The sequence below is a fragment of the Antennarius striatus genome, chromosome 22 (genome assembly GCF_040054535.1).
Source record: "Antennarius striatus isolate MH-2024 chromosome 22, ASM4005453v1, whole genome shotgun sequence".
NCBI classification, from domain to species: domain Eukaryota; kingdom Metazoa; phylum Chordata; class Actinopteri; order Lophiiformes; family Antennariidae; genus Antennarius; species Antennarius striatus.
In genome coordinates this window covers 8,775,736-8,800,807 of record NC_090797.1, presented here as the reverse complement: position 1 = coordinate 8,800,807, position 25,072 = coordinate 8,775,736, and the positions used below count along the sequence as shown (strand labels likewise).

The following is a 25,072-nucleotide window of genomic DNA, read 5'->3' as shown; positions in this document are numbered from 1 at the left end:
TGTATTTGCAGTCCTGACTAGGCTTCGTACTGACTGTTTGCACAGATTTTGTGTTGGAGTGCACATGTTTGATATACAGATTAAAGAGTCGTTTTTGATTTTTTTTGGCTGAGAGTGGTGTGTTTCCACAAGCATGCTTCTATGTCGAGCATGTGACACCAAGAGGAGGTTTCAGAGAGAGTGTGTGAGAGAGAGGGACAGATAGATAGAGAGAGAAAGAGCAGGAGTGCGAGAGAGAGAGAATACACTCCAGAAATGTGAAATAGAGTGTAACATAGAGAGAGAGAGGGGGCGAGCGAAAGAGAGAGAGAGAACCAAGGACAGACAGCACAGAGGGGAGGGGAAAGCACACCATCTCTCAGGCTCACCTACTCAACAGCCTCAGTAGCAGGCAGAACAGATCTTGACATTGTTAGGAAGATGCATGTCCACATCAGAGGAGCGTCAGGTACAGGACAATAGCTGCTGACACCGCTGAGACATATAGTACATGCTAAGCCTAGTGGGGAGGACAAGAACAATTCAGACAGGACAAAACAAACCGGGAGAAGCATCAGGTTTGCAGGTTTGCAGGTTTATTCTGTCACCTCCAGTCCTTCCAGAGCTTCCTTTGGGTTTTCTCCTCCTCTCTGCACTCAGACATCCACTCAGTCTCCTGCAGCCTGCAAACAGCTCTCACTGCTGCTGCGAGGTTGTAGTCTTTGTGCTTCAGTGCACAGCACCAGGAAAGACTGCTTTATAGACCAAGACCATGAGTGAAGCGAAAAAGGGCGAGTTAGTCATTCGGGATAAAGCCATCCTGCACCAGCAGAGGCGTCTGAAGCAGGCTACGCAGTTCATTCACAAGGACTCAGCTGACCTCCTGCCCCTGGATGGGCTAAAGAGACTGGGCACATCCAAAGACCTGGTAAGTGAGCTGCTGTGTGTGTTGTTTTATTAAAGGTAGGGTTTGAGTGGCAGCAAATTCAAGGTACCCAGCTAAATGTCTGACAAAGATAAAGATCGTAGAAGCTGGTAAAGTCTGATTTAATTTAATTTATTATTTCCTACAACAATGTCGGATGGCTGGTGCTGACAGTTCAAGCTGGGTCTGGTGTGTTACCCTAATAGTGGCTAATAAGGTCAAGGTGTGCTAACATCAAACAAGGAAGAAGAGCAGGCCACAGAACCCTGATAATCTGACATTCAATTTTTTTCCCCCCATTTTTAACTTTAAGTCTTCTTCAAAAACTGATGCTAACTCAAGTGATACCTATTGAGGCATATTATGAGATAACAATCAGCTCCATCTGGAGAATCTGAAGGCTTGAGAAAACTTTTTTTCTTTTTTTTTAATCATCAGTTTTATAGTTTTGTCATATCACCAGTCTAAATCATAAACATATCTATGCTTTAGAAAGAAAAACAGCAATGCAATTCATACATTTTTTTCTGCAGTATTGCTTTGAAATGGATAAAATGATATATAGTCTATTGAGAAATTTATCAACCAATCATTACTGCTGTACAAAGGATGACTGAATCTTTTGATGTCATGCAAAGGCATTTATGTGACTGTACAGTATAATGAGTATTTCCTGTAAGCACTAATGCACTACTGTATGCACTAAATCTAAGTGCAACCTTGAAAAGTAAATTAATCATTGAGTGGGTCATTAAAGATTCACAGCCATCTTCTCTGCATACACAGGAGTGAAGACTAAGCCTGTTTCACTGCTCGGCAATCTCAAATATACTGTCGGTATGTTATTATACATTCAGGAACACACATCAGTCTGTGGCTGATATATAGATGGAAACATATATGAATGCTAAGTGAGTCCTAAACCTCCCTGGAAGAACTCCCTGTAATAAGCTCAACAATTTATTACTCAATCTCTGTTGCGACACAGTTTTGATTTGATGGTAGCTTCCCAGAGTCCCTTGAGCTCTTGAATGCCTTTTCTCTGGCAGTGGGATGCTGAGTGATCCGAGAATATCGCACTGTGATACCTTCATGTTTGCCAGGTTTTAATACCAACATTTGATGGTTGAAATTTATTCCACCCACCCACCCTCCTTCTTTCACTAAGCTTACAGTCATTCGTATCATTTACTCTAATTCAATCAGATGTCCTCCACTAAAATAAATTATTTTTCTGTTTTATTTTAAGATGAATGTCATTGTTTTCCCACCAAGTTCATACAGACAGAAGCATCCTAACAGATACTGGAATGATTACTATGCAAATTGTCATGCTCTCCAGAGGAATAACCATAATGACTGCTGTGATTGGTTGCCTGTTTGGGGAAGCCATTTCCTGGTTGGCGTTTGCAGTCTTCAGTGAACTTCTAAATGGATAACAATCATGCTGGGCAAGTTGAAAAAGTGACCTGATGATGGAACATAAGATGATCCCTAATTTTATTACAAAAGATTATTAATTATGAACAATCATGTTCCCCCCAGGAGTTATTATGATTATCTTGGTATTCTCTTAATGATTAAAATGTGACCTCATCACCATTTGAATAAATATTGACCAAAACAGTTTTACCTTGTGTTTAAAACTCCTTAACTGGTGTTAGCTTGCTGGCAAGCTAAGATAACAGAAACATGGTAAAGGCAATACCGCACAACAGGGTTATGTTAGCAAATACAATCACTGGTACCTAGATTTATAGTCTGTACCCTCACAACATTTATTCAAACAAATGTAATATCATAGCCAAAGTTAGATGTCATGTGAATTTTGTTTGTTTGTGTGTTTGCAGGAAGATAAATCTAATAGTTTTCAACAGTGTCTAATAATTCTTTGTGTGGAGGTGGATGCTGAATCAATCAAGAATTGATTACATTTTTAGGTGGGTCCAGTTATGGATGAAGCTTCTAGATCACTTAAGGCCTTCCTGGACATTTAAGATTTATTTGAAACCTGCTTCCAGTATCATGAAGAAAAGAAAAAACCCCAGACATGGATGACTCATGATATTACACGACTATGCATAGTTTGGTTAGTTAGATCTAGTTCATGATGTAGATCTGCTACGTTACATGCTTGTATTTCTTTATTTATTATACTATCATCATCATTGTTGATGCTTTCCTATTAAGTGACCAGAGACCAGAGAAAGACCAATTTAAGAGCCTAAATAGTATGATGCTTCATCCATAATGCATCGAGCTGATAATCTTTCACCATTTTGGCATGAGAATTGTTTGGGCAGCATGAGGGCGTGAGACTAAGAGTGAAAGTGTTCCTCACACTGTGAGCATTGGCAACTCTGCTGTGGACTCTTCTTCTTCTTCTTCTTAGTCCTCCAATGGCAGCCAGAGTTTCTCTACATGAACAGAGATGAATAAAAACAGAATTCAGAACTCTATTTAACAAAAATAATCATCTCCATCAATGCAAGATTTGCCAAAATTCAATTAGATTCAAGGGAGATAATGAGCAATTCATCCACTGGCAGCCTGCTATCCCACATCCCCTGCAGGGTCTGAAAACCCTCTTATCATAAGACCAATTATTTTCTCCTTGAAGATAGAGTGAAGCTCCTCTTGACAATTATCTTAAATCCATGGTGCAGATGTGGTCACAGAGAATCCAGAAGGTTGTGCATGGCTTCTGTACCAAGTGATTTTTTAAAATATTGGAATTGCTTTGAAAACATGTGGGACATTGCCGACAGCAATGCCTATAGGTCCTCTCTGCAGGCAGACAGCACACGATTCAGACTCTGGCTGGATACTGATGTTTGTTTCTGATGGGGCTTGCATGGTAAACACTTAACTAAAAAGATGATCATCTGGATATTGTATATATGTTTTTATCACCCGCAAGTCAGCTCTGATAGGCTCCAGCTATCCCCGTGACCTGCAATGAGCGGAACAAGCAGTAGAAAATGAATGCATGAATGAATGAATGAATGAATGAATGAAATAAAAAATGTAATTTTTTTAGTTTTTATAGTTGGTTAATTATATATAAGTATATATGAAAATTGTGAATCTTGTGCTCTTAAATTGCACGGAGAATTTAGATGTAACATCACCTTTCTGCTATTTAATTTTTGCTGGCTGGCCTGCCCTGTCCAGTGTGTAATTCGACAGAGCAGCCTGTTATGTAAGAGTGAATTTGTTTGCTGCTCTTTAGCCTGAGGTCTCCTCACTCAGCAGCAGCCACAGCAGTATCACTCCAGCCATGGTGTGCTATGGAGTAAGGGGTGCAGTGAGCATGAAAAGGGCAAAATCCACAACAACAGCAATGAAGGGAAGAGACAGCTGCAGAAGTGGACCAGAGAGACCAACTGTGAGGCAGCTTTATGTAACACAATGTTTGAGAGGAAATATAGGAATAAATGAAATGAACTAGAATGAGACACGTATAAACACCTGAACTCAAGAACAACACCTGAGCTCTGCATGGATCAAATTGTTGTGTAACCACTGTGTAATCTCATTATCTACTGCATACTCACAATTTACTCCACTAGACTGCACCAAAATGAAGGCATTAATTTGGAATATATTCCCAAAAGTATTCGTTCACCCATGCAAATAATCAGAATCAGGTGATCCAAACACTTTAATAGCCACAGGTTTATAAAATCAAGCATCAAGGTGTACAGGCTGCTTTTACAAACACTTGTGAAAGAATGGCTCTCAGGTGCTCAGTGAATTCCAGAGTGGAACTGTGATAAGGTGCCAACCTTAAGGGCTATGGTGTGGGGTTGTTTTTCAGGAGATGGGCTTGGGGCCTTAATTCCAGCAAAAGGAACTCCGAATGCTTCAGCATACAAAGATATTTTAGATAATTCCATGCTCCTTACTTTATGGGAACAGTTTGGAGCTGGTCCCTTCCTCTTCCAACACTACACCTGTGCAGAAAGCAGCATCCATAAAGACACGGATGACGGAGTCTGGTGTGGATGAAGTTGACCGGCCTGAACAGAGTTCTGACCTCAACCTGAAAGAACACCTTTGGGATGAAGTAGAGCGGAGACTGAGAGCCAGGCCATCTCATCTAACATCAGCGTGTGACCTCACAAATGTCCGTCTGGAAGAATAGTCAAACATTCCCATAAATACACTCCTGATCTTTGTGGACGGCATTCCTAGAAGAGTTGAAGCTGTTGTAGTTGCAAAGGGTGGACCGACGTCATGTTGAACCCTATGAATTAGGAATGTAATGTCATATCCAATTCAATGCAGGTGAGCAAATACTTTTGGCAATGTAGTGTGTATTCAGATATTTTTTTTATTGAGTCAATTTTTATCCCACTTTTCACTTATTTAATTTCCCCTAAATTTCAACCATGTCATATCAGAAAGGCCTTTAGGTCATCATAACCTACAGTCAAATCCACACAAATTCATTTGTTTTGTAAGGTTGCTCTTGAATAGAGATCAAAACTTAATGTAGGCTTTTTTGAATTACCTACTTAAGTATTCTGTAAGTAAGTATTCTGGGATACTTAGACTTCACTAGAGTGAACACTTGAGTTTAAGTTTATACCATTTTAATACTTTTGCTCCAGTATGTTTATCTTGCAGCTGTAACTACTACTAATACTAACAGATGGTGATTCATTAAGCATAACACAACTAATGTAAAGCATAAAATGAGGTGATTTAGTTCTCTTGACAATTTTTACAGTACTAAAGCATTCCTTTGATGGCAAATATTGCAATTTAGATAATTATTGGGCATTAAAGGGCAAATTAAAATATGTTAAGTAATGCCATTTGTAGATGGTGATAGATTTTTTTTAACCTTTGAATCTTTGGCTTACTGGTTTTCAGGCTTTATTCCCAGCCAGGAAGTTGGTAATCTTTACCCTGCAGTTGTGAGGGTCTCATCAATCTTCTTACATAACCCTGCGAGAAGTAGAGCTTTCCCTTCATAAATGATGCACAAAGTAATTGTTATTCTCAAGGTATTTTAATGGCCCAGTTGATTAAACTGTTCATAGTACAGAAAATTATTCTAAATTTTCAACATGCGTGGTTTAATTTTTTAAAAAACATCTATATTAGCTGATTCAAGCCTCAACACAAAAGAAGCATCCTTTAAAAGGTTATATTGATAGAAAAAGTTATATTGATAGCCATTTTATTCTCTGTCTGTTTGCTTAGGATTCCCTCTTGCAGAAGATTCTAAAATGTGTATGTGTGTGTGTGTGTGTGTGTGTGTGTGTTTATGCGTGGGCGTGTGTGTGTGTGTGTGTCATGGCATAAAGGAAAAATTGCATTAAAAAGTCTTGATTTATTAAGTAACAAAAATGACTTTAGTAAAAATCATCATTTTTTCTTTCTGTAAAATGTTTCCAAAAATAAATCATTGTGAAATTGTGCCATGCTTTGGTAAACCCAGGCTGCTATGAACTTAGTGATCTCTTGTCCTTTCGAAAAGCCAGGATCATTGTGAATGCTTGGTCTCCAACAGATCCTGATTCACTGTTTGAACTCAAATGTTTATGAATTTATATGAAAGGCACAGCTGCGCTTCACAGTGAAGAGCAAACACGACAGTGTGATCGTGGGGCTCTCGGGACTTTGCCTCTTTTCCATGCCAGTTCCCCCTCAAAACAAAGCATGTCAAATCAGTTCCGATACGCGAGTTATTCTTAGCTCCAGGACAATTAGGTGGGCTGGAGAGATGTTTGAACCTGTCTCTCTCTGTGTCATCTAGAGATGCAACGCCCTTTCTCAGCTGCTCCCTCAGAGCTGTGTGGGAAGATGGGGCTAAAAATACATGGCAAAACAAACCCAACAACAGAGGGCATGAATACGCATCAGACGCATCACATTTTTAGCTTGCAAGTAGCGAGTTGGATTGTTTTGTTCCCCATGATTCAAGGCTTCCGGTTTAGCTAAGCAAACTGGCTTCCGGTTCAAAATATGAAATAGAACAGAAAATAAAATATAATTCTAATCTATTAATAAGCTGTTTAAGGGATTGTAGGAATGATAAATAAATGATAATAAACTAATATCTAATGTTAAAGCAATTTAATCAAAAAGGAATATAAACTCTCCTGTCTTTCTGTTGAGGGATTAACTAATTTATTCATTCGGCTTTACAAAAAATAACCAGCCAAGAAGAATTTTTGGGATTCAGTGAAGAGACAAAATGTGAAAGAAAAAACAGAATGACAAAGAAAAATGAAGAGGTAGTGGGGGTGTAATGCAGCAGATGTCTTATGTGCAAGCAGGAAGTGTGGAGACCTGCATCAGAATGAGAAACAGGGCATTAGAAAGATCACGTGACTGGCTGCATGAGAGGAGCCTGTTGCAGTTAGATAATTAGTCCACATGGCCATTAGCCTCTAATCTGACACACGGAGAGAGGAAGACACTGAGGGAAAGACAAGAGGAAGAGGAGTGCTGGAGCTACATATCAGCAGTTGTTATTGTGTCCCACTGGTGAAGGTCTGGTACGGACTGTTTTTTTTAAAATTCAGGGGTCGACCCAGGACTCATGTCAGCAAAATGAGAAACAGACACACAAAAATGCTGAATCAGTCTGACAGCTGACCAGTTTAACCTGAACGTTGTTTACACTATATAACATTAATACAACAGGACTGGTCAGATTTCCAAACTTTTACAGTGGACAAACAGTCGCTGATAAAAATATAACCTCATTAGGTGAGGTGACCATCATTTATCTGCTGTCTGACTTCCAGGCCTGGGTGCTGGAGGGCATTACAGAAACTACAAGGTCCTTTTTTATCAGAGAAATGGCTGAATAGTTTGTCCGCGTCAGTGTATTAATATGAACCATGTTTATGTCTGTTGTCAGGCAACAACCTCTGGTGCTGACAGCGATTAGGATGGCAACAAATGAATGGCTAGACCTTTTATGCGACTCAAACTATGACTTTCCTGTCATGACAGCTGATCCACAAGGGGGCCTTCTGACTGATGCCAGTCCACACAGTCATAGCCTGTCGACAAGCAGTCAGGAGTCCGAAGTGAGAAATCTGTTGAAAGCTTGAGATGTGTCATGTGGGCAGGAGCATGGCCACATGACGGAGTGTTAAATAAACGGTTCACTCAGTTTATCTAACAGCAAGCACCCTGCATAATTTCTGACCCTCTTATGTAAAGAATTACAGAGAATGAAACCAAAAATGTTTTAATATTGTTTTTTTTTTCTTCACTTATAAACTTTAGTTTTGTAACCATAATGTTTTGTGTGCAAAGGATAATGTTACCATAGCTAATTTTCGTCACTGCCAATTAGGAGAAGTTCTCACTAGCATGTGTTTATTGGTTTTTCACAGTATGACACTCAAACTTCTGCACAGATTATCATGAAATATGAATTGGGGGTGGTTGAGGGGGTGGTAAGTGCCAGCGAAATACCAGTTAAATTTGAGAGAGGATAAGAGATACAGCGATCAAATCTTGAGTAAGTAAATCTAAACATATTTGCATTCTGTCCACGTTTTTGACAGAACTATGATGTAAATTGCCTTATGCAGTATCTTGGCCTCACATCTCTGCCGCTCCTTCAAGTATTCTACCTAAAAATTCTAATCCGTCTGCACTACAGAGCAGAAAAAGATAAGGTGCACTGTATGTCTTGTATAAAGCGCAAGACAGTCAATTCACTTCTGAACTGCATAGCAAAAATAGGTCAAGAGTTGGAAGCCTCATCTGCTGTCAGCTAGATGTTACCAATGCAATTTGCATGTGAGCTGACCCCAGAGCAGTCAGGGATCTGTAAAAACAGATGTCAACCCTGAGAGTGCACAAAGTCATAATAAAAAGTATGGCTGAAATTATATTGTGGTCATTGTCTACCGGATCCAATCTTTGTTCGCCGCAGGCAAAGTTACTCTCACAGGAGAAAAACATCTGGTAAAGAGAGAACAAAACACCCCATTTAACCCTTCCCTTCTGCCTTTTTATCCAAACTGTTAGAGTTTGACACCATGTCCGTCCTTCTTATCCATTCCCACTGAATAAAAGATTTACAAACAAACAAACTAGTAGACAAATGGGTAGAGAAGAAAGGTGATGGAGGGAAAGGAAATGAAAGAAATAAAAAAATTGGGAGAAGAATAAATTCTAGAAGGATTTAAGATAAGAAAAGGAAAAAAAGCGTCTGAAGTAACGAAGGGGAAGAAGAGGAGAAATAAAGAAAAGGACAGAAAGCAAATAACTATAACAAACAATCCACTATTTCCAACTGTTTTCCTTTCTCAAAAGTGATTTAAATCTGTGTAGTAGAGGAAAACATGTTTAAAAAATGAATACATACAGTATTTAAAAACTTTTAATCTCACTTTTAAATTGGTATAATTTGTGAGTTAAATTGCCAAAATGAACTTTGGCACTTCCTGCAATGTGTCGACTGCACATGACTAAGACTGATGCAAGATGATTCCACCTCAAATAGAAGGATGGGAGAGGTTTAACTGGGAATAGAAAATGAAGGAAATGAAAGAAAAGGTGAAGGGATTGGAAGTGAAGGGAATGGAACGGAAGAAATGAGACAGAAATGTGTGATATAGGAAAAGGGGAGGAAAATAATTTATGGTAGTGAAAGGAAATGGTAGGTGAGGAGATGGAAAAAATGATAAAAAGAAAGGAGGTCAGACATGGAGCAAAGATGAGAAAAAAGTAAGGGGCAGAGTTAAAATAAACAAATGGAAAGGAAACAGCAGAGGAGAGATGTGAGGAAGAGATGAGGAGAGACCATCATCTCTGCACGTCTATAAACCAGTGGAGAGCTATCAGCTGCTGCCAGAGCTCAGAGAGGAAGAACTGGAGCAGACCTAACTGGTATGAGTGCTGATTTCTGGTTAAAAGTGTTGTTTTGGAAAAGAAGGTAGTTTCAACAGAAAGAGCTACAGAGAAGGAAACATCTAAAACAGGAATCTCCATTTAAATAACATTAATTTTTTTCTTTTTGACATGACCTGCTACCAAAAATGACTGATGTCAAAGTTCTTTTCAAACATAATGAGAATCACGAAGGAGTGAGGCCACAGATAGGACCAGATGAGATGTGATCCATGTTTAGGTTTTCAAACCTTTTGTTATGAATCCTTTTTCTTTTTCTTTTTTCTTCGTCAATTTTTCCCGTGTCCTTGTTGTCTGTCAGGCCATGAAATCATCTCCATCTTCATTCAAATTCTGCTCAGGAATACTTTAATAGCACAATCCAGCATTGCTCCGTGCATAGTAATCAGAGAAGAACATAAAATAATGACAAGTAATTTGGGACAAAAACACTAGGGACAAGGAAAGCCAGGTTTATCATGGCTTTTCTGCACAAGCTTTTATTCTTTATAAGGGTTAGAGAGGCACAATCATCGCAGCTTGATGGTGTTCCCTCAGAGACAAGCGAGGGTGGACACTTGTAATTGACTTTTTAAGTGCTTTGACCACCATCACGTAGATGGTGTCATCTAAAAGCAAATTACACTTCTGAGCTCTCCATTCACCAACCATGAAATAATGTGGAAAAGATAAGAAAAGAGTAACCCTGGCTCATGATGTTTTCATATCTGGGTAAAACAGCCCAGACTGACTATGTCAGAACATTGCATTCTCCAATAGGGACAATGTGAAGTATTCACAAGCTTGTTTCTGTAAAACTACAGTGATGCAAGCATAAGCCTGTAGATCTGGGAAGACAGATATGGAGGGAGGCAACAGGTGCATGAAAATGGTGGATATACAAGGCTGACTAATAGAAAGCATTACAAGAACAGGTGGGGATGTCCTTTAGATACTTAAACCGTGACTACATGGCCCTCCAGATGCCACTGTTGGCTGGTAAGGCTGATATTCAGTCCAACACTGGTTTAGAAAAGGAGGTAGAGGAGTTTCCAAGACATTTTTTATAAATATCTTTTACTTATATTGATTTTGATGATCTTTAAGTGACATTTTTTGAAAAATTCTAACCTGTCAAGATGGTAATTGTGACAAAAAAGCCCTTCACTATGCAAAAATTCCTCTTCAAAGGGGTGGAGCTTGAGTCAGGGAAGCCAAACAGGTGTGTGCAGGGTAGATTGGAATTGACGGAGGTATGTACATTCAGAATATTTCACAAGTGCTCGTGGTTGCATAAAATAATACTATCACGCAAATCTGCATGGGTTCTCTTTGAAATGGAGGTAACTTGCATTAATAACAGCGCACACAGTGGCTTTCATGCGCTCTTCCTGGAAATTAACCAAACATTGGCACCCATTTGGATTGGTTTTAATGTAAATGGCCACCATGATGATCCACTACATTCACAATCCAGTTTCTAAATGAATTTGTCTTACATCCTGTGTCGTGGAACAGTATAGTTGCTTACTGGAGGTTTTTTTTTTAACTTCAAACAACAGTCTTTTGCTAGAACCTATGCAAATGAACAATGGAAAATGAGCTGCAAGATGCTAAAAAGCTCTAGATCTGCAGGGAACCGCATAATTCACTCATCTTCAGTGATTCATTTTTCTTAGAAGTAGTTATGTGAGCCATTGTTATGCAGACATTGGATACAGCTGCTAACACAAAAGCTTTACAAATTTCTTAGACCACAATTTAAGATAACAATCATGCAGTAACAGAGCCATTAATAACGTTACATTAATCTTATTCCTTTTCTGTGTCATTATGTATAATATACAATATTTTCTCACTAGGAGTTTCTCTTACCGCATTAGTACATGGTTTGAAGAATTGTTATTTCATTATCATTCTTCGCTTCATTCATTTGACGCAAAGTAAAGAAAACTTTGAAAGGAAAGCTTTCAAGGCTTTTTGGTCTATTACTGTAATGCTGCTGGTATTGCGTGACCAGGTCTTTAAAGCATGCTATCAGAACGTCTGTACCCAGACTCTCAAGTGGTTAACAGCAATGTGATTACGGAGGAACAGACGGCTTAAATACAATTTACTTTTCACATGACCCAGAGAAACAACCAGCCAGTGGCCACATGCCACACTCACAACCACATGAACTCTCTGTGGCTGTGAGTGTGCACAATCCCAACATCCCATTTTGTATCACAATAAGAGATATTCAACTCATGCCAAATTCAGTAATACTAGATTCTATAAAACTACTTGTAGCATTTAGAATCATGTGTTAATCATTGGCAGTTTGTGATTTATTAATGGAATACAGTATAATGTTTTAAGATGGCAGATTTGAATAATAATGTAAAAAAAAATGTAAAATGACATCCCACAAGTCAACTAAAAGCAAAAAAAAAAATTAAATAAAAGGATAAAAAGAATTAGAAAAGATGACACACAAAGGGATGTCTGCAAACATGTGCTCTCCCTATTCCCTGCATTCCAAAGCCAAGGTGAGTCTGGATTTTGGAATGACCATAAGGGTCCCAACCAATAATGTATGATCATAAGTTGGTTTATTAGGTCAGTCCTGTTACACAGTATAACTAGAAAACAGACCTGGTCTGTCTTAAAAGTGAAATCTAAAAATCAGTTCCAAATCAAACAGGCACGATGGGTGAAGTGATGTTCTCTATGCTAGAAGATGAGCAGCTGCAGGAGAGCGATATCTCATTCTCAGAATGTCACAGTTATCTAAAGAAGATGAATGCATGAATTATTTTTTCTAGATCAGGGCATGACAGCATACGGTAGCTTTCATTTTTATAGTTAATAATTCATAACTGAAAGTAACAGGACTGTACTACTATTTCCAATATATGAACTACTTTCATATATTGCATGAATACGAGTCAAGTAAAACTCCAAGGTTTCTGAGAGTTGCCATAACACCAGAGGATAATGGTCACAGGTAAGAGTCAATGAGGCTGCTGTTTGGAGAAATGAAAAGTATGACTTCTGATTTGAATATAATAAATGTGAGAAAGTTCATGCTGTCCAACAGCAGCTAGGCTTTCAGGGCCAGTAGGACTCAGGGGTAGGTATATCAGCATGAAAGGATACAGTACATGATGATACAAAAAGATTTGACATCCATACATGCTTGATGAATTTGTATAAACTTCAAAATGTTGCCAAGTAAATTTGTCATCCATCATCCATTTCTCTTTTGTGTCCTCCTATAGCAACCTCACAGCATCGTCCAGCGTCGCCTGCTGGAGGGAAACATCACACGGCTCAGGGGGGAGGCCCGGGACCCCAGCGCCAGGGTCCGCTCTCCACTCGCTGACACCAAGGATGGCGCTATTGATTCTGAAGAAAAGAGTGAGAGCACAGCCGAAGACTCCACAGAGGAGAGGGAGTCTCTGGAAGAAAGCGAGAGGAGCCTACGGTCGGATGAAGAAGACGACAGCAGCGAAGCCGGGGCCAGACAGACAGCTGAGAAAACAGAGGGCAGCTCGACCCCACTGACAGCTCTGCTTGTTCAATGCAAGGTACTTCATCTACACTGAGGGTTTGAAACTTTCTGCTAATGCACGGCGCAAAGACAAAACCATTTTGTTCCCATGACACATTCCCTCAAGCCCACTCTTCATTTTTTTATATTCTCCCTTTACATTACATTAAAAGGTTTGCAGGACACTGTGCTGTTTGGATTAGGACAACAGATGGCTTTATACTACATAAAGGCCAACCTAGTTACTATGTACATGAAGTAAAATGGGAAAAATACAGGGCAACAAGAGATTTAATCGCAAAAACTGTGTGGGGCACAGGAGAAAATAACAGAATTAACAAATCGATGTTAAAATTTTGTGCTTTTTTTTGTTTTTTTCAAAACGGGAAGGAACCAACAGATACTCTCTATTTCTGATGTGAGTTTAAATACATGGCTTCTGTCACTGTGGATGTTTGGGGATAAGTAGATGAAGGGTTACAAAATGTTCTAAGTTCTAAGTTGGACAGATGCAGACACAACTGCTATCTATCTGGAAACCTCAATCAGGCTCACATCTTGCCTTCTACCCACATTGAAGTGTAAACAATCAACTCTGAAGGACCTAATAATTTATTGATGCAGAGAAACAAGCTTACTGATCAATGATTCTTCTTTGTAAATCATGGCAACATCCAAGAGTAAGATAAAAAGCAGGAAACTCTGAGAACCGAAATTGCATGTGTGCCTAAAAGAAGACTTTTATTCAAATCATACACTAAAATATAATTATTTTTACAAGGCATATATCTCACACCCTTTAATAACACTTAAGTATATCATTTCAGATATTTGTTTTGGGCATTGTGCCTTGTTCACACGTAAATTATAAATGTATTCATGAATATAATACACATTCTTATTGGGAAAAACTGCAAATGGGGTCAAGGAAGTTTACACTACAACTACTGTATTTCTTACATGACTTTACAGGGATAGGGGGATATGCAATCTGGTGGATAACTACCTCCAGTGATGATAATTTTATTATTTGGTTATCAGACAGTCAAGACTCTCTAATGTGCGCTATGGGGTGGAGAAAATCATGGTGATACAGACGTCATTCTGTGTGTAAGCAATGATTATAGACGTGACGCCTGTGTTGAATTCAGTGTGAACTCAGTTCTGTTTACTGGAACAGTACTAGTTCAGTCTTACCCAAAGAAATCCACTTAAGGGCAAAATAATTATTGTATGCCTAGTTGGACTTTCAGAGATTTCCTGTAGATAACCTGTTGATAACTTCCATAAAGAGGACAGCATTGCAACATTCACACCAATGGCTGCAGACATTGAACAATATTGAGCAACGGTGTACGACCAAGCTTACACTTAGCTAATATCAATAACAGCTAAATAATTTCTTTTTAAGTTAAAAAGTTATTCCACTATCATGATAGTTTATGAGCATGTTAGTCTTAACAAAACATACGTTGAGAATTATCATAACAATGCAACTGTTAAACCGGGTGCAATCACACGTGTGAGCTCGGTGAAATAATCTTAGACCCAGTCAAACCAGATTCATGCTTCAGTTTGGCATCCCACAGCATTTCCAACAAAACCATTAGCAAACAAAAAACAAAGCAGTAAACTACACCATTATGTGTGCAATGACTCAGTACCCCAGCTTTTCATCAACTCTTTTTTATGAAACACATTAGGTTTTAATGGCTGCCTCGCTTCACATTGAGATACTCCCTGTGGTCCCCAATATAAGAAACACTCAGACACTCCAGTGAGAATGCAGTAAGGTCACCAAAAAAACGAGAGGAGTGAATGAACCTGTCCTCAAACTGGTTTTTCCGATGCAGCCATCAGAGACGTCTGATGGTTAATGTTAAAACACAACGCTGCTGCTTCAGCTGAAGAAATAATAAAAAACAAAACAAAACAATGGATGTCGAACATTGTATGACTGACACGACCAGCAGATTGCAGGTTCTTACCGTCACACAAATGAATAGTAATGAAGGTAGAATTAATTATATTTAAAACAATGCTCAGGTAGCTCTGGCATGATATAAATATTTTGAAACCGCTGTTTAATCCCGAAGAGATGAGTTGAAAATGTTGAGGAACAGGGAATCACTTGACAAGAAAGTTTACTTTTCTGGTTGCAGCTTCTTACAGGCAATGATTAGACTGTCAGTAAACATCTCCAGCTTTTTATAGTACAATTACAGCTGTTGTCAGGGTGGTAGAATAATTTGATTATCTCAGAACTGACAATCTTGTTCATGTTGGTTGTTTTGTTAGTCACTTGCATTTACTCAGTAATATGATGCATGAAAGCAAAGATGAATTCAAACACAAAACGACAAATTTCCTGAATTATCTTGACAAATATCTTCCATGTCTGTTATTTATGCTCATTTGGATTTTAGAGAAAAGGACAGAATAAGAAGAAAAAGTGTTTCATCTTTAATAATCAAGCAGATTTAAACCCCCACATAGAACATTGCTTGACATTGATAATTTGACAAAATTAACTTCTACACTATGAGGTAACTGATCAAAGTCACAAGAAAAACAAATGAAACTACCTCGAAATGAAACTTGACTTTAATCATAAAATATGCAATCTAATTCAAGACAAAGATGGCAAAAACATAATATATACCACACTTTATGTATTAAATAGAATGTGTATGTCAGTTTTGGCATATTTTTGTTGCTTATTAGATAGAATTCCTGGTATGTAGGAGTTGAAGGATGGAGTAATTTCTTTTTATCCTCTGACAGAAATCAATAGTGACCAAACAGATGCTGTTGGCTATGGAGTTTAAAGCACAGTATATAGCACAGCTCCTGGCAATGTCGATGTTTTTCAAAAAACTTTTCTACCTTTCTGGTAGATTCAGTGATTCAGTGTTTTCCACTGTCACTCATTTTGCTTTGCTCCGTTTTATCATCAACTTATTAAATGCAAAGCGTTCCTCAGTTAGTCATTCAGCAGCTATTTTTAAACTTCATAGAGAGAAGGGGGGGGGTGTCTGTGCAGCCAGGCCTAAGACAAAAGAGCAGGTTTATGGAATTGCTGATAAGCCAATGTGCTTTTGAGGACAACATGGTGTCAGCTTAGTCTGCATCGAGTTTGAGGGATGGAAACAAGGCTCAAAGAATCTGGATGTGTTTATTTCTAAGAGAGAAAACATCCTAGTGTCAAGTGGAAAAGGAATTGAGTTATGATAGCGGTGACAGAAAGTGAAAGACATGCAGAAAAACATCACAATATCCCGTTCTCTATTCAGTTAATATGCATAACAGTAAAATGAAAACGGCAAAATACAAGTTGACTTAAATAGCAGCAATCATCATCATCATCATCATCATCATCCTCGTGCTACACTAAAATACATTTGAATGTCACTTCCTTCTGGAGATCTGTCAGCAAACTATAACTGGAGTATGCACCATTGGTTCTGCATGAGGAATGCATGCAAATAAATCTCCTGTTTCTGGGCATTCTGGTGTAATGCTGAAGTCAGTGTGTGTGTGTGTGTGTGTGTGTGTGTGTGTGTGTGTGTGTGTGTGTGTGATAATTCCATTTTGAGGGTTTAAAGTGATTGCATTTTCAAAAATAAATATTTTCATTATTAGATTGCTTTGAAAGTATTAGTATTCTTAGCCTGTCTTAGCTTTTGCCTTTTTTTTGACAGCTCAGCGTGTGAGGACTTAAACCTTGTTACTTCATTATAAATAGCTGAGAACCTAAACTTGCCATGGATTGTAGTTTATGTGAAAAAGCCATACAGAAGAATAGCTGGAATCTTTTTGCATTTGTTTAAAGAAACACAATTTAAAGATATGATACACAGTTTGCAGAGCTGAGGTGATGCCAGGATGCTGCTTATCTCACTTGCATGCAGAGCTACCATATGTGTTGAAAACATTCTTCATTCGTGCATTACCTTAATACCAACTGCGAGATGCAGAAATAAGATGTCATTGGAAATAAGGACATGCTGTCTGACAGCTGGCAACAGTACTATCGAAAAACTCTCGAATGGTGGGTAAACCTGAAAAAAAACAAAAAAACATGAAAGATTAAAGAAGATTTTAGGAATAAATCTATTTTCTTACTTTTGGAATAGGGAGTAATGCATTCTCATGTCTATCTGTTAAATAAAATTCTAATTGCTAAAGGTTATTTAACTATCATAGATATTTTTCTATTTCTACATTTTGTGTATTGTGTTGGTTAAACAAACAATGAATATCCAAGTTTAATTTAACAAAGGCAGGTTAAATGAATCCTGGCTGTAGCCTCATATTTAAGTGAATATGGAGTCAAATCTCCCATTCAATCCTTGCCAAAAATGTGAATAAGACTTGCAATGTTAATGAGTTACAACAACAAATATTTTAGTGAATGTGTTGGAAAAACAGAAAGAGACATTTAATTTAAACACTGACATGTTAAATTGAAGTGGAATCCCTGTTACCTAAAAAACATGTTCAATGTAGAAAAAATTGAGACATTTAGCAGAAATGGAAAAAACATCAGCATTCAGAGGGAGTGTTTATATCAACGTGGTCAATTTATGTTCTTCTGTCTTCTCTGGATTTGGTCTCAGCTAACTACCAGTGTGGGAACCTGCTAAATGCTCGGCTGTGGTCCTGCTAGTTGCTATCTAAGTGCCAAAATGACAGACGAGCAAAGTTGGTAACCGGTAGATCAAAACAATAACCTGAAACATGCTGAACTTGACTTGAGTAACTCGGTGGGTTGATATTTAACCAACTATAGCGATGGTTTTCAGATCATCAAGCCCGCACAAATTGCGGAATCAGCATCTTGTCAGGAAGTAGAGTCAGCAGCTTGAGCTTAGTAAATCAGTTAATTGTCAAAACAACAACTAATGGGATCCGTAGTGGTACACAGAATTTTCCCATTGGTTTATTTATAACTGGATTCTTAACTGTTAAACTACTGGTGCAAATGCTGCAGCTTTTAATAAAGAGTGATGATACCAGATTTCAACCCAGTCAATATAAATCAAGTTAAAAACACGAAATAACATTTGGCTCCATAAATGAGGGCTGGCATAGAAGCACTGCACCAGTGGGAGATTCGCTTTGCTTCTGAAAAGCTGCTTAACAATAAACTTGGAATCATTTTTCAGTTGAGTACTCTCACAGACATGTGGCAGCCAAATAGTTTTGTTCAAAAGAAAAGATCAGTGTTTTCAAAGCCCCCCCCAGAGTTTTGTTATTACACTGTTGTGACTGTTTCTTTGCATCTGTACCCTAGGCTGAAGTAGAAAATCATACTGACACCAGAATCACACCCCTGTCTTCTCACAGTGCTGCGAAACTGAAGTCAAGGCATCTATCAACACTGGCAGCCAACACAACCACATCTCCACCTCCTGCTGTCAGAGGCTGGGGTAAGAAGCAGCTTGTCCTTAACTGTAAATGCACTATTCTACATATATAACCACATTTATAAGTATAAACAAGTCAACAAATAGGATACAATATAATATGATATAAAGATGGGTAACATTAAACCACGATATAAGTAAAGTGATAGATTTTTAAAGGCACAGCAAACTGCTTCAAGTGTGAAGGAGAGATGTAATGATGCCATGAGCTCTTAAGGATGGCTTGACCAGATCTTTAAAGACCCGACATCATTCACATTCAGGAAAAATGCTTCCAACACTAAATGAAGCTCAGTGCTGGCTTCAGCACGTGACATTTAGGTCACATCTTTCATTAAAGTAAGCTCTAAAGGAATCAAGATCCTGGTTTGAGCTGCTGAACTGAATATTCTGTTTGACTAATGCTAGTTAGTCCAATCTGTGCTGCACAGTCCTTTGAATGACATTTTAATATTTAAGTATTTAAGTAAATGTCTATAGCTACTACGTTAAGTAAAATCTTCCAAAACCATCTTATTTGTACTTCTGAGGATATTTTTTTTGTATATCTGTGTGAATCGTTAGATTGGTGCCGAGTAACGACAGTTCACCACAGGGTGTGAAGGACTCAGTGACGGGTCTGCAGCTACAGCTCGGGAGACAGACGGTGCTGTGTTCTGCGCATGTCAAAGGTAAGTGTGTTAGATCTGTATAACAATCTGTCTGCTAACAACGAGGCAATGCTGGCAGCTGTGTGAGGCTGTATTGCGGTACGGCATTGCTTTCAGCTAGATGTTAACAAAGAAAACAAGCAACAAAATACTAACATCCTTGTTGTTTTATTATTCATTATTTTTTGTTTTTTGGTAACTTGTGTCCAGCTGCTGGCACTAAATTAAAAGTCAAAGGGACTGCATAGTTGATAGATTCCATTGTCTGCCCATCATGAATATCTGAATATCCATGTTGAAAACCAGCTGCCTGACTTCAGTAGCAAATCACAGGAAAGATCCGTCTCCCCTGGGATTTTGTTATGAGACCACTAGTTGAGTATATTAACTTTCACTTCTGTATTGAACACTCAACAAGACATCCTACTGTGTCTTTTTAAACCACCCTAACAGAGATTTCTATTAAATAAAAGCATAAAAACGGCAAAAAGGCAATTAACAACACATTCAGATGAGTAAATTCACTGATTTATTATTCACTTCCCATTGCAGCAATTATGTTGTACGTGCTCTTTTCTAATGCTTTTAGATCTTCTCAGCTTTGAATACACAAAGTTTTTGCAGGAAAACTCCCTTGATGCTGAATAAAGAACCGGTGGGAGGATAATTATCATGGGGAGTAATTGTCACCTTAGTGAAAAAGGTGCCTGGAGCAAACAAATTTTATACAGTCAACAGAAAATATTGTATACCAATAAACAAAAGTGCTTGAAAAAAAGGAGTTCTTTATCACATGTCTGACTGTGGAATTACCACACGGTCTTTTTTCAAGAAGATAACTTTTAGTTTAAGGGTCTGTGCATTCATCCGTAACAGTCTTTTTTTTTGTCTGACTTTGAGGTTTGAGATTCTTTGGCTTTTTTTTTTTGTTGCCTTTGTTGTGTAGATTATTTTGTACAGAACATGTTTTTCTTGGACAGATAAACCCCTTCATGGATGTTAACAATAGCAAGAGTGATGATTTCAGGAGTAATCACCAGTGTTACACACAGTGTTCTGTGACTACAGCACATAGCCAGTGAGATAGACTCCAGAAACACCCATGACCCACCAGGCAGAAAAGCAGCTGAGGACAAGACGAATATGATCATCTTGTCTTCAAAAAAAAAAAGGATGGATTTTGAATATGGAAATGCTTAAAGTAAAAATCAATGGTTAAAATAAATTTGTTCCACAGAAGCTTAAAGAAGTAACTCACTATACGTATTGGGACAATATGATGAGAAGAGTACATACTGTATATTAAAACTGAGAGGGAAACAAATTTTAACACAATCCACCTTATTTAAAGCTAAATAATTCACTTTTATTAGATCATTTTTACACTTCAGCTTTTCTTTTCAAACAATTCACACACAATGTGCTAATTAGTGATCTAAGAGGTTTTCTTCGTTGTGTTTATGCGACGCTAAACTCACCATCTACTGGCTCTAGACTCATATTAATTATTATTATATCAGAGAAATTGCACACATTCAATTCAAATATTTCAAAAAATGTCAGACTATTTCATCGACATCAGGTTTTATTTCCAGAAACCCTAACCATAAAAATTTAAGAACACTAATTCTTGACTCAGCCCTTACTGTGAAGCCGTATCTTTCGCTTATGAGAACATTTTGTTCTAACACTCTAATGTATGGTAGTTTTACTCTTTAATTCCACCACCCTAGTGAATAATGCTTCTAATTTGGTCCTAACTCCTGACTCTTTGACACACATTAAATTCTCATCCAGCTGTAAAACACTCACAGCTACAGGAGTCATATGCTCATGAGTGCATATACCTAGCAGCACTTATTTGCACAGGGTTGAAAAATGTAGTAGTCTTCATGATTTACCTGGATTAGGCCTAATGTATCTATGTTTAAGTGAGGCTGTCATGATGCAGTTATAACATTTTGTTGTTTTTTTTGTCCTCTCTCTCTCTTCCCTACATGTTTTGCTTTCTCTTTTTTTCTTTTAGAGGATGAGACATTTGATCTGTGCCTCGGTCTTCAGACTCTGTTGGAACTTAAAGTAAGGTTCTCGTTCCTTTTCTAATGTCCCTTGCTGTCTTTCTTTGAAAAGAAGTTGTTTAAAAGTTTTGAGAAAAAAAAAGTGGAAGAAGAAAACTAATAGGACATGCACATTCAATCGTGACAGACAGAGACACAGGTGCAACATTCTTAAAACAAGATGTACCGGCTGTAGTGTTATCTTGAGAAAAGGCTGGGTAGATCTCTAGCGGCACGGCTTTGCCTTGGATATACAATTTGCTGGAAAAGTCCAGATATGATTAAATTGAGGACATCTAGTGAGATGAGGTTTTAAATTGGCACATTTGAAAATGTAATTTAAACTCCAAGGAGAAACTGGCTGTGAAGAGGCGGATTTCACCCATATTCTAATATAACGTGTTGGATCAGGTCAAAATCTTTATAAAAATCTAATTAGAGTGACCCTAGGGGATGAAAATAACATGATCTCTACCTTCTTAACCCCCCCCCCCCCCAAAAAAAAAACAACAACAAAAAACTCTGATACTTATCTCATTGTCTATTTAGATTTAGATTGGTTTCATTACCATTATTTTACCTCTATCAGGTTAAACTCCACACTTAGGATGAAACTGATGCTCCTGAATTCATTGCTTGTTACATTTAGTTTATTTAAAACCGTTGTTGTATTGAATAGCTTGAAAGTCCAGGACTTACATGCTGGGAAGCACTGATGTCAAACAAATGCATCTGTTCACAGTGCTGTCTGGACCTCAGCAGTCGGGTCTTGAAGCTGAAGGATTGCGGCGAGGAGCTGCCCTTCCTGAACCCTTCGTCTGATAGCCAGTGCCGACACGACACCAACAAGAACCTGTGAGCACAACTCGACGGTGGTGACCGCTTCCTCCAATCCCAGCTGGTTACAGCAAAGAGACGGGATGCTGTTTGTGTCTGGACTGTCCAATCACAGTGTCTCACACTGCCAGAACATGGATGAGCATTCGCCACCACCGTTCCTGAGTTTACATCATTGTGTTTATAGAATTAAGACATACACCATGATTATTTCTGATATTAAATGAGTTTGTTTCAGAGCGGATAAAAGCCAGTTATAAGCCAGTCTGATCTCTGAGTCTAATCATCTTAATGTTCATCCTATAAATTCACATCAGTTCCTCCAGGGAGCAGCTCGGGAACACTGATGCTCTCGGAAAGGAAAAATACTCTAATAATTCAAAGTGAACTTAAATGGGATATTTTGTGATTTGGTTGTACAAAAACACTTTTAATCATTGAGAAAATAAAAAAGCTAAATGATCGACACAAATCATTTTAGTGGTGTTTAAAGGAAAGTCTTATATTTTTGTGACATATACTTATTCATTTTCTTATACCGTAAAAAGGCTTGTCTGCATAGTAACACAAAGCTACAGCCAGTAGCTAGATAGCTAAGCTTAGCACAAAGACTGGAAACAGTCCAAAGTTAACAAAATCTGCACACAAGCACTTCCAAAGCTTAATAATTAACACATTGGCAGGACCTTTGATTTACACAAACTGCTGGAGGAGAGGACCTGAACATTTCAATCATTTCTATGACTTTTGTTTATATTTTAACACATGAGGCAAATAAATTCTTCGAATTAATTCAATAATTTAATCTGATGCCTTCGGTTACGCATTCAGTTACTTCAACATTTTTATTTGCTACGTATTCCAACTATTTCATTATTCCATCAATTATCTATTACCTTAAGCTAGCTAGGTCTGCTTACTATTGATTCATTACTTCCATTCATTTGAACTATTTCAACTGTTTTGACCATTTAATCTGAATTAACTATTGCATCTTTTTTAAAAAAAAAAAAGTTTAATCCATTTCTTTTGGCTAAGTAATCATTTATTCCAATGCTTTCACTTAATATTTTGCAGGCCACTTACTTCCATGTGAGTTCACTGCTCACTTGATAGCTACTTCATTTCAAGTCACAATAACACTAATGTAGAGCTGCAGCCTGCAGCCGACTCTACATGTGGTTGATTACCCATGAACAACACATCATTTCTGTTTTTTGCAAATTCATCAAGAAACTCTACAATCTTACCACATACCTTGTGACAGTGCCGCTGAAGTATCCCCCCCCCCCCCAGTATACTGGTACCACTGATTGGTAATAGCAGTGTTAAACAACCAAGACATATGTTAACAGAGCTTAAGAGGTACTGGTGGGTAATCTTTTTTAACTTCTGGATAAAACCAGACCAACCATTTTGACCTGAACTAGCTGGCTGCTTAAAATTATATATTTATATATTATAAAATGATTTCTTAACATGCTCTTTTCCTAAATGTGAATATTGGCCCAAATCTTTTTTTGAGAATCATGACAAATTTGAAAAGTTTCAGATTTCAGGTGATATATGTTACTATATTCAGCATTGTAAAGTCTGTTTGCTCTTTCTTTCCATGTGTGATTTATGCAGTTAAGTTTTCCACAAGAGTAGACTGAACCACTCTAGTTCCGTATTAATCCCTTTCGACAAAAATAAATTTCACACAATCCAGGGACACACATTTGAGTCAGACTACAGAAATATCCAAACATTCCATCTGCATGACTTTGTAAAGTTCTGCCTTTGTACAAGTCTGCATGTTTGTGTACTAGTCTGATTGTGCCACTTTGAAAGTTTGCAGGAGCTGCCGTGCATGCATGTGTGTGTGTGTGTGTGTGTTTGTTACGGGTGAAAGCAGCCCTTTTTGCCTTGTTTTTGCCTGTTTCACATGGGAAAAAGCAGAACAGTGCTGCCAAAAACCGACTCCGGCTGCCTTCCCTCTCAGCCTCTTTTAGGAGATTTTCATCACTTAACCGCAGCTGCATCTTGTGCCAAGTTCCCCTCATTAAACATGACATCCTCTTTACTTTGACATCTTCTATGTTTATTTGCCTCCTATTTTTCTCTCACTTTGCTTACTTCGGGCCTAATGCTTGCTGATTTGCCTTCCACAAGAAAAGGAAAAAGGACTCCTCACTGCAGTGCTGCCTGCCTTGCTCGTTTTTTAATGTTTTGATCGTGTGGAGAATTCAGAACTGCCTCAGATCATGATGCTCTGCTGTAATTACCCCTGAGCCGTGCTGTGCATTTAACTGTGCTACAGTATCCATTACTGTCCACACAGAGGTCATCCACGCATACATAGTTTGTTTCTCCTTGCTGTATTGTGACCTTCCTATGCCATATGAGAGGAAACGATGTGTGACAGAAATTTATTTTTGGTGTCTTTCTTCTGAACAGTTTTTCCTCTGCCCAATAAAATCTGTATTCTGGCTAGCTGCATTTGTATTTGTAATTTTGATGTTAACTGACGGAGCCTGAAAGAGTGATGGGACCATTTAGAAATGCCATGTAACATTATGTGAGAGGGTAGCCATTCCAAATCTCTAATCTCCATCTGTCTGAATAATGAGAGTCATCAGATTTACCAGGAGAAGCTAGAGCACTAGCAGAGCTCCTATTTTAACTGGACCGCACAGATTTCCCATGGTCACTTTGCTCACTAAATACCCCTATATGTGCCCTTCCCTGGTACTTTCAACTATATAAAGAACCTTATCATGTCAGAACAGAGGAGAGAGTTATTC

The 25,072-nt window shown here is 38.2% G+C and overlaps 1 protein-coding gene across 1 annotated transcript; it reads left to right on the top strand.

The window, feature by feature from the left end:
- Window positions 1–289: 289 nt before the first annotated feature.
- On the top strand, window positions 290–24,755 carry nrip2 (nuclear receptor interacting protein 2). Its single transcript, XM_068306886.1, has 6 exons — window positions 290–907; window positions 13,042–13,350; window positions 18,663–18,745; window positions 19,307–19,413; window positions 21,419–21,471; window positions 22,192–24,755. The coding sequence occupies exons 1-6, from the start codon at window positions 752–754 to the stop codon at window positions 22,306–22,308; spliced, it is 825 nt and encodes a 274-aa protein (XP_068162987.1). The 5' UTR covers window positions 290–751; the 3' UTR covers window positions 22,309–24,755.
- Window positions 24,756–25,072: the final 317 nt, after the last annotated feature.

Bases quoted from the DNA above. Each gene is read 5' to 3' on its own strand.
- nrip2 (XM_068306886.1), top strand. From the start codon at position 752: ATGAGTGAAGCGAAAAAGGGCGAGTTAGTCATTCGGGATAAAGCCATC. The intron at 908-13,041 runs GTAAGTGAGCTG...GTCCTCCTATAG, and splicing joins TGGGCACATCCAAAGACCTG to CAACCTCACAGCATCGTCCA. The intron at 19,414-21,418 runs GTAAGTGTGTTA...TTTTTCTTTTAG, and splicing joins GTGTTCTGCGCATGTCAAAG to AGGATGAGACATTTGATCTG.